This window comes from Anopheles arabiensis, chromosome 2 (genome assembly GCF_016920715.1).
Source record: "Anopheles arabiensis isolate DONGOLA chromosome 2, AaraD3, whole genome shotgun sequence".
In the NCBI taxonomy this organism is placed as follows: Eukaryota; Metazoa; Arthropoda; class Insecta; order Diptera; family Culicidae; genus Anopheles; species Anopheles arabiensis.
Window position 1 is genome coordinate 75,979,691 of NC_053517.1, and position 15,359 is coordinate 75,995,049.

A 15,359-nucleotide genomic window follows, 5' to 3' on the forward strand; every position below is an offset into this window, starting at 1 on the left:
TCGACCACATGCAAATGACTCACTGGCCGTTCACTTTTGCTTCAGAATGATTCTGATTCCGGTTTTGAGTTTTCGAAAAATATTAGTATGCAATTTGTTTTTATGAAAATCATTCGATATTAAGCTGTGTTGAAATTCTATTCCGAAAATAATATACCTCAAAGCAGAAGAAAAATTGCATAAAATGTTCTGCATTCTGCTTCTATGTTTATAACACTTTCAAGCTATGTTTCTGCGACCAATGTTTTCGCTGCAACATATATGTAGCACAGTTATGTTCGCCTCTTTTCGCCCTATCCAAGACAACACTCACCGTCAAAGCGGCAAAGCGGCAAAACTGACATACGCGTAGTACGCTGCTAGTGCCATCTAGTGAGCGTCTAGTGAGTTTCGAACTGAAAGCTTGAAGTAAGCTTTTTGTTCCATCTGTAAGCTTACTTGTATTTTTGATAGCGAAACATGAACATTTGTCAGGCTTCCACGGCATTTCATCCTCAATAGTTATTCATCACCGATAGAGCATGTGGTGCAGAGATAGGGAGGGACGGTTTTTGCCTTTGCAAGTTACCATTTCGTATGAATCGCGAAGAAAGTTCTTAAAATTTTCGCACGGAAGGATTAACGGCTTCATTACGAAGTCGTAAGATCCTGGTGAACATTAAAATAAAATAACATAATAATAATATGGTTAAATACATTTCTCGACATCCTATCTCACTAGTTACTTTAAAGGGGGTGAATAATTAAATTCCATTGCATCGCGGAACTAGTTCACCTCTGAAACTCTTAATACTCAAAATTATTCTTTCCACGGGAAATCTCTTGTAATCTGAAAATTGGTTACGAATCTGAAAATGTCAAAAATTTTAAGCATATTTGAACAAAAATTTTTGTTCATAATTCAGAAAATATCCTGGTATATTAAATACTTTAAAATCTTGTCGTCGTTTGCCTGAAGCTATATTAGACTGACTGAAAGGGCCGTAGATCTTAACTACAAGACTATATTACGATACAGTACAACTAATTACGTCAATGTGTATGACCCCTGACAAGAGGTTGCCGACAAGGGTCTTGCATTATTCCAAAGGATCGACCTCGTAGTACTGAATTCCGAGGGTTTATTCATGTAATTGACGCATATTTTACAACGAAAAATCTCTTCCCACCCAAATTAAAACTTTATCTACTGAACCTTGCACATGATCATTCATTTGATGTAGAATCAATCCTTTACATAAAGGACGAAAAGGACCTACCTGCAGCTCTGCCTCGGAGACATCGATTTCCCCGCGGTACACGAACTCGATGATGAACTGCAGATCGGAAAAGCATATATCGGCCGGCAGTATGATGGTCGGATGCTTGCACGGGTTGTCCAGGAGAATTTTTTGAAAGTACGCCGAACACGCCGACAGAACCACCTGTTGCGAAGTGAGAGGAGGGCCATAGGCAATGAATTTCATTTCGGCACACTGCCGGGCTCGGGCCGCAGGGCAGAACAACCGACCGCCTTACCTTGTGCGCCTTTAGTGAGTTGTATTCGCAGGCTAGCGTAACATCGACGAATGATTGTGACTCGAGCAGCTCGTGGAACACGGACGTCATGTTTGACTGGTAGTTGTTCCATCTTAGACTAAAATACTGGTGCGACGACCGGGCACCCTTCGAGTACGGTGACGTCGCTGGATATGTGGACGAAGGTAAATGCGTCGGGGCGGGTCCCGCTGATGCTGCTTTGGTATCCATGGTTTTGATTTGTTATTTTGTTATTAGCTTTTTTCTGCCCTTTCTGCTTTTGGTTTGGCTTTGCAACGTTTGCTCGTTTGCACCGTCCCTTGATTTGTTTTGTTTTTTGGTGTCAGTTGCAAATGGTTTGCCTTTTTGTATGCTTCAATGTTTCTTTTTTTCCTTGCACCTCTTCTTTTTCTAGATTTGCTATGCAATTTCGCTAAAAAGTGTCTTACAGACTGACTATTTCTTTACTTTGTATGTATAGTTTTGTTTTTTTTTGTTTTTTTTTGGTTTGACTACGTATTTGACTAACTGATTGTTGGTTTCGTGGGTTGAATGGCTTAGATTGACTATCTAGTTACCACCGTGCACTTACGAAGGCGTGCAGCCGGTAATGATTTATGGCCTTGAGGGGTGCTGAAAATAAATAAAGAAAAAAAAAACAAATTAGAATTGCAACACAATTTAAATTAGCAATATTAGCATGTTTTTCCTTTTAATACTTAGTTTTAGTACATTCAATGTTTATAGAGAAGGCTGTGTAATTTTGTTTAAGCATTTCAAATCCATTCTTTGCATGGAGAAAGAACTTTAATTATTTCTTAACATTTTTTTGAATATCTTTTGCAATGTATTATCTATATTATATTTATTCAAAAATTGACCAATAATAAAAAGCCCTTTTTTATACGGCACACACATTAAAAGGAGACAGCACTGGTGTTTCCCTTCCAACATGGCAAAGATAGCATGGTTTTCAATCGCGCTTCCCACATCTTTTCACATGTGTGAATTCCTATCGTGCTTTCCTACACGGCCTAGAACGTCAGCGAATAGATAAACAGCGAATAGCAACCGAGGAAATCTACCCTTCGGACTAGCGCGGTTCGCGTTCCTCGGGTGGCGGGGACGGGCATCGCTTTACCTTGCCCCCAAGTGTGTATACAAGACCTCAAAGGTGCCAAAGCAAATAACGTGCTGCATTAGTAACTGTAAGCCGCTTGGTGGTGGTAGGTTAGTGCAAGTATACCATTACTATTTGCCACTGGAAATATCAACGCAACGGCAGCAAGGAAGTTGCCGAGGAGAGACAGTTGTTTGCCTTGCAATTGGGTGGGACAGCACTTTTATTCTACATATTACTCACAAAACGCCCTTATCTAAATCAACATGGTAAACATGATGAGGATGCTAATGGAAAATAGTTTTCATAAAGTGTTCATAAATAAAGTGATAGAAAAAGGAAATTTCAAATTCTTGTTTCGTTTATAATAAAATGTAATACAACAATAATGTATACAATTATTTAATATTTTCATACAATGAAAATACTGTTGTTTGTTCTTTACATTGTAGAAAACCTCTCAGTCGAATTACGATTAACATTTTTAGTCTAAAATGCAATGTAATCCAATCTGAATCTCATTCAGTTTCTTATCGACATTTGTTTGCAGTCCACTTGTACTTATCGTGAGCACAGAATTGTTTGAGATTTGCCTTTGCCCATATCAAATCAACTTTTGCTACGTTTAAAGTTGAACGGTGTTTCTACAGACTTTTTTTTTTAAACATTTCCTACTTTTTTTACTGTACGTTTCTATCGTTTCTTTCGGCTCTGCTTTGCGGAAACAAAAATATAGAACGACACCCACACCCAACATTCCATCGACCATTCCCCCCACTTGCACACACACACACAAACACAACCTTGCTTTACTGACCATCATTTTCGTTCGCTCATAAACAACAAGCTCACGCACACAACCATTTTGCCCGTCGTGGCATTCCGCTTCCGCGAAGCGCGAATTTCACAAAACGAGGTGCATTAGAAAAAAAACACAACAACGCACACACACACACACACACACACACACACACATCTAGTTAGAAAGAGATAGCCATTTGCCGGCGAAAGCAAGACAAAGAGACAGGATGGAGCACGAGGTCGACGAAAAACAGCATGTTTTTTTCGCTCTTTATTTTTAACCATCGTTCGCGCCGTCCGGCAGCTGTGTTGCTCTGTGCGTGTTTTTTCTTTTGTTTTATTATTTTTTTATAGCATTTTGCATTTTTTTTCTTTGTATTCTCCCCCCGTGCTGTGGTTCCCGGCTCTTCCCATTGCGAAGAGAGTTGCTCTTTCTTGGAGAGAAAATTCCGCTCATGAAAGCGTAATTTTTCGCTATTTTTAAATCCCACAATTGTTCTCTGTCTCTTTTCGACTGTGAGTGCCAGTTCGTGGTTGATGAGTGCCGTTCGCAAGCCCTTTTCGCATGCCACTGTGGTACAACCATACCCGTCTCACTCTATCAAACGTTTCTAGTGTGGGGTGAGTGTTGCAGTCTAAAGGTAAGAAGAAAAAAAATCAACAATCACAAACTCTCTTCTATCTTCCGCTCGCGGTACTAAACTCGTGCTCAAAATAGTAGCAGTGAGCGCAGTTTGTTGTCTCTTCTGGGAAAAGTACGAGCTTTGGTGCGATAAAACTCATATGGGTAATGGTTCCGATTGAACAGCGAATAAAGATGGTGTAAAACAACAAAACAGAAAACTTGGCACAAAATAAAAAGGGCTTAAAGAAAACCGAATTACATTGAGCAAGTGCACCAAGGAAACACCCAACACCCCAAAAAACAAACGACCAACAAGACAAAAATATACTCAAAGATAATGGCAAAAAATACCCTTCCCCCCGTACTCCCTCACAAAACGGCGAGCAAAACAGATGCTCGCACTCATAGATTTACAGCGCGAGAAGGGCGCTTGCCGCTCTCCCAGCCAGGGCATTTGATGCGGGAGGGGTGGACGTACTAATGAAACTGCAGCAGCAGCAGCAGAGAGGGTAGCCGAACAAAACGAAGTAAAAAAACAGTATCAACACATCGACAACAACATCAGCACACAGCCCGGTCGTCGTGTCATGTGCTGCGCGCGAACAGAAGCGAATAAATAAACATGCGAATAAAAACAAAACTGATAATATATTCCAACCCATCCGCCAACGGAGCGCGGCGCCCAAACCCTCCTAACCATGCTGAGCTGCCTCTCTGTGTGTGTGAGTGTGTTTTTGTTTGTCTCTTTCGCTCCACCTGGCCCGAGAGTAAATCATAATACACACACGCACACTCCCGCAGTGATTTTCTCGCGCGACAAAATGCTAATGTTGGCTGGGTGTAGACGTTTGCCTACCCAATGCCTGCCGCTGTTGTTGTTTTCTTTTGCCATCTCTCGATTCTATCGTTTCTAGCCTGTTGTTCCACACACAGCCCCACAGTACGTTGTTTTCGTGTCCCCACCCCCTTGTTCGAGACCTTGGTTTTAACCCATAATTTAATGATGCGAGCATTTTGTTTGGTTTGTTTCTTTTTTCTTCTTTCCCGTGGCTTATATCACGTCTTAGATGGTGATTTGTTTTTTCTTTTCTCTATAGCATTCCACTGCATTGAAGTGGGCACGTTTTCGTCTAGCTGCTTTTCCGTTTCTTTTTTTGCCTCGATTCGTAACACTTTATGACCATTAGCATCACAAAAAAGTAGGTTACCTTAGGTTGTCCTTCCCTTTGACGGATTTATTATTCACACTGGGAGGGGGGAGCATAACACGTTTCTTTCTACATTTACAAAATTTCAGAAAAACTACAATTTGATAGTATGAATATGTTTAAATGTTATTTTTTCGCTAAAAACTGTCCGCTAAACTAACAAAATTTACTCTATTTTTTCACATTAAACTTACACCAACGATGGAGAAAGGCAAACATTTCCTGCTGCAGAGCGTTCTACCCGTACGTTCAGGCTAGCAAACAGACAGATTTTTGTAAATATCGCCAGTACATGCAGCATTTGCTGTGCCGGCAGAAGTTGTTTAAAACTTCCATCCAGCCAGGTTCGCGCAGCAGGTGTTGTCGTGTCGCTTATTTTATTTAATATGTTATACAATTTTCGAATTTTTCTTCCTACAAACGAATGTTACCCCCCAATCTTGTCCGTGACTGATTTGTAAATAATTTTGGAAATTTAGAAAACTTTGTATTAAATCAAGCATGTATTTAAAGTTTTCTGTGCTCGCAGCAAACAGGCTGCCTGCCACACAACACCAAATGTACATAGCCGCCACCATCGACTACCAGGCAGCATGGCAACGGGGTGGTTACGGGGAAGAGTGTATGCATTTCTTTTGCAATTGCAGTGCCCTCTTCGTACCGGGGGCGAGGTAGAGGTAGGCGCTCGCAACGCCTCACTTACTTTTATTGCAACCCCGTTAGACAACCACCAGTGTATGCCATACACACAAAATGAACATTAGAAAACATTCCACCGCACGCACGCACACACATGCATGGGTACCGGGAGAGGCTCCCGCGCCTACCAAGCGCATATACCAAAACCAAAGTAAGCGATGGAGCGATCGGACAAAGATAGCCGAAGTTAGAACAAAGGAATGTCCGTGACACCCAGCTGGCTGGGGAGGGGCGGACTAGGGCACGGCAAACGAAGTGTGTGTGTGTGTGTGTGTGTGTGTGTGTGTGTGTGTGTGTGTGTGTGTGTGTGTGTGTGTGTGTGTGTGTGTGTGTGTGTGTGTGTGTGTGTTTGTGGCAAGCTAAAATTCGGGTAGCAACGCATGGCCTACTACAACCGTCCGTGGAAAGCAGCATGGTGCTGTGCAAGGTTTGGAGGCAAAGCGAAATTTTCCTAGCTTTAGCCCTTTTCGCACCCTCCCCTTTTGCACCATTTGCACCCAAGCGCATACCTGCCCGCCCTACTGTGTGAGCCCTTTACCCAAACATACAAACACACACATACACGCATAGCATCATTTCTTTGCAGTTTTGCACCAGCGACACCGTCGACTCTGTTTTTCAACGCTTTCACCGTCGGTTTTTAAACAACTCTCAGCCAGCATGGACGGGGCAGTAGTAGTAGTGGTAGTGGTGGTGGTAGTAGCAGTAGGTCCTTTTTCCGTGGCCGGGCCATGTGCGCCGAGCAGTGCTGTGTCGGCAGAGCGTGCGAGCGAACGGTGCAGCGCACAAGGGTGGAGAAAATAGACCCACCCGCTGCCTTCTTCCCGAACCATCCCGGCCGCCCGTCTTCTAGGAGGCAGAGCAGCGGCGGCAGCAGCAATAGTAGTTGGCGGCCCTCTGGCACAGCTCCTCAGCCCGCTTCTCCCACCCACTAATGCCGAGCCCTTCCCCCGTCCTACCAAGCAGGGGCCGGTTGCTTCTGCAACGAAAAACCCGGAACCCGAAAGGGAAAGAAAATAGAGAGCACGAGAGCACGAGCGTTAGAAGCTTGGAGCCGGGGGAAGAGCAGAGTGCTTGGGGAGCAACACCCATTCAACTCAACGCGCACGCACACACACAGACGCTGTGCCACTGTGTTCACCATTCGGTACCGTTCCTTCCGATTCCGACACCACAACCGAAACCGTACTTACAAGGTGGAAATGGAAAACTGTGTTGCCAAATCATGGGGAAAGAAAAGAGAGACAGACAGGCAGTTCGCGGCTTAGAATAAGCGAGTGCAGCGCGTGGAAGCATTGAAATAAAACCAACCAAGCACCAGAAACCGTGAACTCTAGGCCCGCAATGGTCTAGGTGGGGGTGGTGGGTGGGTGCTTGCGGGTTTGGTAGTAAAAAGCGGACTTTTCGAGGACTGTCGGAAACAGCACCGCACACAAAACACAACGAGCAGCAGCAGGCACTAGAACGGGCTGAGAGCAACCGAGATCGAACGTCAGCAGAACGGGTGTGGGAGGCGCTGCGAAGGGACGCTGAAACGCGATATAGCATATGCGATGTTGGGGTGGGGGATGGTGTTTAAGGGATGCCAGGTTAGATTGTCCAGGGAGCGCCGGGCATGGTTTGCCCGTTTCGTGGAACATAGGTGGAGCACACGATGAACTCTCCCGGCTGCCTACTACTTGGACTGCAACAACACCACTTCGTACTCCACCATTCTCCAGCGCTCCCACATTACTGCTGTCCTGCCATGCCAACATGCCAACAACAAGCTGGCTCGACGACGACGGAAGCAGGCAAACTGAAAATCTTCAATACTTTATCTTCTATTCCATTTTTTTCCATCACACACACACGTACACGTTTTATTTGTTTTCACATTTCTTCCAAAAAGTATATACCTAAATGTATGTGTCTGTGAGTATCCTTTAGTATACAGTTCTTCGACTGCAACCCAAAACAACAATGTGAAGAGCACAAAAGGAACGATCTTTTGCGGGAGAGGAACAGCCAGCGGAATGCTACGTGTCCTCGTGGTAGGGAGCCGCAGTGCGTTGAGAAAGAAAGGGGCTTTGTTGTAAAAGCACGCTTTTTAAGATTACTTTTGCGTTTTCCGTTGCCGTCTAATGCTCTACCTCCTCAAAAACGCCGCCGCTTCCTCTCCCATTCGTCATTTGAGTTTTCTTTTCATTATGATCATCGCCCTTTTTGCTCTTTTATTTCAAACGCATCCCCCCATTCTAAAGAAATGCGGAGATTGTGTGTTGTTCGTTTGCATTGTAAGGAGCACTTCCTATTGTGTTCGTAACATTGTTTTGTGGGTTCTTGTAATATTCCTATCCTCCGTAAGTATGTTTTGCAGTGGTTTTCGCATTTGGAGATCGTAATTTTCTCGCGACTGTACAGCTTTTTTAACAAATTGAAAAGTGGGCATACTGAAACTAGGTCTGGTTGAAACACTCCAGAGGTAGTAATTTATGTAAAACAATATATTTTTTAAAGAATTTGGTGGCAGGCATTGACCAACAACGGTTGTTGGGCCAAAGAAGAAGATACAATCCTTCAACAATTTTTTTTTTAATCCGGCACTGTTTCTAAACAATGCAATAATGCAGCTTTAAATTGTAATAAAAATGTAATGTAGTGTACGAGGTTTTGTAGACGGAATTTTTAACATCATTCTAACTGTCATAGCTCAATCTTTATATGAAAAAAAAATACAAAGAAAGAAGAATCTCCATATTTTAATTTCTCAACATTCTACATCAGACCTAAGCTCTTTCCATGCAGCACTTAATGTTATTGTTGTAGTTATTTGCAGTTGAATTAGAATACATAAAGACAATGTGCAAAACAATCTCGCAAACAAATAAAAATAAATAAGAAGTAATCCTTTACTTCAGCGATAGGAAACTCAGTTGATCGCGCGGGTCAAAATGCTACTTTAAATAGTAGCACAGGCCGCCACCTAGTTTTTAGACGATTTTATATGATACAAAAATTGGATCGTTAGCAGTTCCTTTCATTTCACTTGTTATGTTACAACAGTAAAATTTTTAATGCAAAAATAATTTTATTTATTAATTGTTCACTAGGGACGGAACCCGGCTGTATTGTTAAACATAATTTTATGAAATCTAAGAAACATTTTACTAAATGACGTTTATTGAAAATTATTTTCATTTTGCCATAGGGCTCTGATATTTTCAAAAACTCACCAGCTAACAATAGTAGGTTGATTTATTCATGGCAGAATAGTAGATTTCATGTTGATATTGATGAGATCTTGATTATCATTTTTTTTAGCTGGCATGGATTATGAATAGCATTTACGTACGATATAAACTCTCTTCCGGCTAATCTCCTTAGAAATCCCATATTTATTATTGGGACCAAAAATCAGAGCTATTAGCTCAACTGCAGAAAGGAATTTTATTATGAAGTAAAACAAATTTTCATTATTTTACTAAACAACAACAATGTGTCCAGAATGAAATGCTCAATTTCAGCAAAATATACATTTTTATTTTTGTTTTAGGACTCGACCGGCGTTGTGAAATTATTATCTTCTTTGTGCATACATGCATAGAGAGATGATAGAGGAAAAGGATTACGAGGATAATGGATAAAAAAAACCTTTGGCTTAAGCGGTCGCGACTCACATTTGGGCCGCAAACCAACAGTTTGACATCTCTCCTCAACATTGTTTGAATATTGTTGGTAGAATAGGAACAACTAACAGATTTGCTTCAGAGGTAAGAACATGGATCTAAATTAACTTAATTTACGCGAGCAGCACGCTTCTAAACATAAACATAAGCCCATCTAGTCAGCAAATTTATCTTCCTTTTAACTTGCCTTTTTGCTTGATTGCAACAGCCATTCCGTCAGAATTTTAGGACTCAATAGAAATGGTCCCTGTACCCTAGGTTGAATTAGTATCAAGATCGTGTCCTCAATATCCTAAAGATTTTAAAAGTACTTTTTCACACATGGTTTTTACGGTTATTCATTCAAAGATTGTTAATAGGGATATTCATAACGCTTTAGTGCTCTCCTATATGTCTTTTCAAATGTTTCACAGCCTATCAATTTCGTAGCATAAATTAAATGAATCCGAATGATGAAATAAGTGATTGCCGTCCCTTAAGAATAAAAAACAAGTAATTATAAACCCTTATTAATTTAACACGAGCTGCTATCATAAGAACATGATTAGACTGACTTTGCATTCACATTATTGAGCAGCTGAACAGATTCATAGGCAACGACCAATACGTTTTTAAATAATAAAAAAGTATATGTTAAAATTAAAAAAAACAGCAAGCAATAACGTCAAACAAAAACGCAAAACGAAAACAAATGCGCATTTTAAAAGCGTTTTGTTTTACGGCCAGCTGTTGTCGCAGCTATTTGGGCCAACGCATGGAGGTGGGGGGGGGGGCGTCAAAATAGCAACAGCATAAACAACACCACCAACACTATCAAAGAGCGGCCCCGTCCCTCCGCTGTTGATGGAACGAACAAAAATATATAAACAAAAGTAAGCGCACAAAATGGATTAAGCGAAAAAGTTGTCATAAAATTTGCTTCGGCGGCAGGAAAAGTGGTTAGGACTTTAGGAAAATAACACCAGAAAACACTGACAAAAGCGGGGCAAAAACAGGGTAATAAAGAGGATGGGTGTACAAAAGCGGGCGGCAAGCCGAAGGGCTGACATGAAGTGTGCCAAGATTGCAAAAAGGAAGAACAAACAAAGAAAAGCGGCAGCGAGTGGGTGGCGTACTCATATAAAACGGGCACATGATATGGGTAAGGGAGTGCTTCGAGTAAGCATTGCAGGAAGGGACACCCACACGTACCCCCTCCCCAATGCACACACACAAACACACATGCACACATACACAGCCAAACAAACATGCACGTATGCTCGAATGAAGGAACCGGGGGAACCATATATAGGCAACAGCGGGAGGTGCCGCGAATGGAGCGCGCTGGTGTTGTTGTGTCGTTGGGCAAGACATACCCAAGTCGTTTCGAGCAGAAATCGAAGTAAACAGCAGTGGCAGCTAAAGCGGAATACTAAGAGGGAAGCGAAAACTGGCGCTTAACAGAAAGAGAGAGAAAGAGAGAAAGAGCGCACACCATCTAAGAACCAGGCAAGGGAAAGGACGTAGCAAACGCGGAAAACGCGGGAGGAATCGGAGGAAGCAGCAAATTTGGAAACCCAAGGAATGTTGTGCTGCACGAACGGCCGGGTCTGATGAAAACCGTGCGGCCAACAAGGCGGCCACGAGGCCCGGGGTTCCGAAGTGGAAAAAGAGAAAAACACATTGTGTGCAGCACAGGGAAAGATCGATCGGCACACGCGAGACGCGATAAAAGCAGACGCAGGGAAAAGGAAAATGTATTTCGGAGAAGGAACATTTCCTCCCCATCTCCATTTGCACTCTTTGCCATTTTCCATTCCCTTTTCCTCCTGGGGGAGAAAATGAAACGAAATGGAAGAGAAAGAGATTTGGATGTGCAGAACGAGCGCTGGGAAGATGATGGGGCGAACCAACCTCCCCCCTCCCTCTCCTCAGGAAGGAAATGCTGAAAATGGAAAAACGTGAGCAACACCGACCAACGACAGGGCGAAAAACAGGCGAGAAGACGAAACGCTCGTGGAAAATGTGTAGATCCTAATTTTCTTTTCCATTTTCCACGGTAAGTCGTCGTCTAGGTACACACACATACACACACACACACGTACATAACGTATGAGGCAATGTAGGAACTGGAACGTTATTTCCACCGGTCTCCACCATATGAAGCTTTTCGGGTGGTCCAAACCGTGGCCGTTGGGTGTGCGCGGTCTTAACGGAAAGCACACACAAACAAAAACACACATACAAATACATTTGCTATCTTCCTGTTTTCTTGGGAGCTTAAGAAAGTCCGTACCACCCGGCAGTCGGTGTTCCCTGCACCGTAACAAAGCATGTTCTGCAGCGGTCCGCGTGTATACTATGTACAGTGCGTTTCAATTTATGCCCTCATCACATAGTTGAAGGGGAATTGGCCAGTTTAACAGTTTTGAAAGGAACGAGAAAAGGTTATAAACATCATTGAGCAATCATGAAAACTTCGAAGATTGTGGATCTCGTTATGATTATTTAAATGATCTCTATATTTTGTGAAAGAGTTACAGGGTTTCGAATCATATAAGGGAATAGTTCAATCACTTAGGGGAATGTTGCAAATCGGTAGGGGAATATTGCATGCAAGCTGTGGATGTTTGCAATCACTTAGGGGAATTTTGCAATCGATTAGGGGAATGTTGCAAGCGTACTGTGGAGCTGTCATCAGACTGTGGGTGCCGGTGTAAAAAGCTACGAATTGATACCTATGATGTTTTTTTAAAAACATCGTTTGGAGTTGTTTTCGTGTGGGATTCTGCTGTACGCATGATAAACTAAATAAATCCTGCTGCGGAGTCAAAATTAAACATGATAAGTTAGTAAGATTGACGAAAATATTTTAAGGTAAAAACTCCTTGAAATGCGTAATACTAAGAAAAATTTAAGAATATTGGAAATTTTCAACACATCTTCCATGTTTACTTTTTTCAGCCATTGCAACCTACGCGCTCATGCCGGGCTTATAAAAGTTTGCAAGGCTAATCTGTATCAAGTTACCGAATAGCATACTCAGTAGACCACGTTCGGTGTAGTAGAAACCAAAACGCCTACCACATGAGATTCTTTAACAAAATATTAGTCGTGTTTTCACAATAGTGGTGGGAAAAATAAAGTTTTCGTCGGAATCGATTCCGGCTAGCTCCGAAGTTTTCTGGAATCGATTCCGGATAGTAGGCCCATACAGGCGTCCCCCGAGTTACGACCTCCTCGAGTTACGACGATTCGCAGATATGACGATTTTGATTTTGACAGTTAAAAGTTGTCATTGAGAAGAAATTGATGTATTTTTTGAATTTCTAGGCTGATAACCGTTATACACACATTTTCAAAGATTCCACAACTCCCCGGTCTTGAATATCTATATTATGTAAACGGCTTTTGGAGGAAAATTAATACATTATAGTACATTACTTTAAATAAAGTACACAATTTCATAGATTCCGACTCTTCAATTTCAGTTATAAACTTTATATTCACAGATATTCGACATACGACTATTTCGACTTACACCTTCTTTTGGGACATATTTTCGGTCCCAAATACAGTCGTATCTCGGGCGACACCTGTAATCAATTTCCGGAATGGATTCTAGAATAGCCTCTGGAATTGATTACGGAATTGGTTCCGGAATTGGCTCCGGAATCGGAATCGGCTCCGAAATCAGAATCGGTTTCGGCATCTCCATAAGAATAGGCGTTTGAGTCCAATGATGTGATCGGCTCAGGAATCGACTCCAGAATCGGCTTCGGAATAGGTATTGGAATCTGAATCGATTTCAGCGTCGGAATTGATTCCGGGCACGGAATCGAAATCGGGTAGGTCCTATTATGAGCTCCCACCACTATTTCACAGTTTATCGAGTGTTTTTACGAATTCCAGCAGCCTGCGGTGAATCTTTTTCGAGGAATTTAACCTATTTATCGCTGGATGGATAACACGAAATTTTGCTTGTTTCTTTGGTTTGACAAGCCGAGAGAGTGTTTTTTCGTGTTTGAACATATTTTTTCAATAGCTTCTAAATTCGGAATATTCTAACAGTAGTATATACTGCATTTCTTACAAAAAGATCCTGTATTGCACGAATTAGTTTGTTCAATTACGATGATTGTATCCAACGAAGATGCGTGGTATGTGAACGCAAAATGTATGATCTTTTTTTACATTTTTTCTGTTGGAATTGGAAATATTCGTGAACAAAGCAGCAGTGTATATGAGCAGTGTACCTATTCACAAATCTTCAAAGATTCACAAGAATACATCTCCATATTTAGAGTGAAGGTTCGATCGTTTTGATTAAACATTCGATTAAAGCAAATTCAAACATTCGATTCCGTTTTAGTTCGACAATCAATGAAATTTGCTGAGGACGTAGCTAGACATAAAATTGTAACATTTCTTGAGAAAAATTATGTAAATAAAATATAAACTATGGAAAACTTCCATCAAATGGCGATAGATGTTGTTTATTATGATATTCATACGAAGTTATTTGGCCAAATTCATTCATATATTAAGTAGACCAACATTCTACAAAGTCACTCATGGACATGACTATCTCCAATTTATCGGTTCTGTCTGTATAACATTTAGTAAGGAAAAACAGGATGTTCAGGATATTCAATCTACATTCTAATCCGTCCAGTTCAAGGTATGAACTCGTGATGGACAAAGATTTCAGACAATTTAACAATCATCTGTACTCCAGTTTCTTTGCTTGAGATTGAATGTATTGCATTACTAATGAAATACATGCCATATAATGTATTGAATGTAACAGTAGTCTTTAACCCACCAAACAAATCACATACCGAATTTTCGATTAGTGGCGTTCCAAGCGGTTTTTGCCATCGGATGGTTGCTGGATGGCTCGTATATTTGAAGGATATCTTGTAATCTTAAGAAAAGTGCAACACAATGCTGTATATGCAACAAAATGCTGGATAGAACATACTCTTAACGTTATATATAATTATTCGGTATTCGTCGGTATTCGGTATATATAATTATTATTCGGCAAGAAATTGCCATCTTCGAATTCATAAATAGTGCAATTGTCAAAAGGCTGCTTTTCAATGAATTGTAGAACATTGCCTAGGTAGATTTTATTACATCACCTCATGTAGGTAATCTAATTTGGTGAAATATGTTAAAAAAATATTATGCGTATCCTTATCTTTGTTTTCAGATCAATTTTCAGTTTCAAGTTCTTTATACCATGCACAGACCAATGCAATTGTTTATACTAATTGTTTAAAACCCATGCTCAGCATTATCGCACCCTGGAAGCGAAACTTTTGCAGCGTACTGTTGTGTGTTTTATCGCCCCATTTTCTTTCGTTGGTCCTTTCCGCCCCACTGTTCCCTTTTCCCCCCGTTTCGCTATTTTCGCTCTCACTAGACATTGCTTTCGCTTCTATAAGCGCATAAGCCCGCCCCGTGCGTTGTCTCTGTGTTTGCCGGCCTTCCTTCCCATCGTTCGCACTACTTTTTACGGCTCATCTCACTTTGGCTCTCCCTTTCTTCCTGCGCTCAGCGGCACAACCAGCCGTCCTCCCTCCCCATCTCTCCCCAAAACATACTCGTTGTGTTTTTCCGTTTTGTTGCGTTTGACGCAATCACCGACCACCAACGTGCTTGTGTGTGCGCGCGCGTTTTTCTTCCTTTCCGTTAGTCGATTGCTGCTGCTGCTGCTGCTGATGTTCGTTGTT

General features: G+C 41.6%; 1 protein-coding gene across 5 annotated transcripts in view; it reads right to left on the reverse strand.

Annotated features, from left to right (window-relative positions):
- The window catches only part of LOC120898728 (myb-like protein Q), an 84,352-nt gene that overhangs the window by 61,961 nt on the left and 7,032 nt on the right, over positions 1-15,359 (reverse strand). For all 5 annotated transcript variants that reach the window (XM_040304961.1, XM_040304960.1, XM_040304959.1 and 2 more), the window contains exons 3-4: positions 1,519-2,151; positions 1,260-1,424 (exon numbers count right to left, since the gene is read on the reverse strand). In XM_040304961.1, the coding sequence (XP_040160895.1) occupies positions 1,260-1,424; positions 1,519-1,749 (396 nt within the window). In that variant the 5' untranslated portion in view covers positions 1,750-2,151. The remainder of the gene's footprint in view (positions 1-1,259; positions 1,425-1,518; positions 2,152-15,359) is intronic.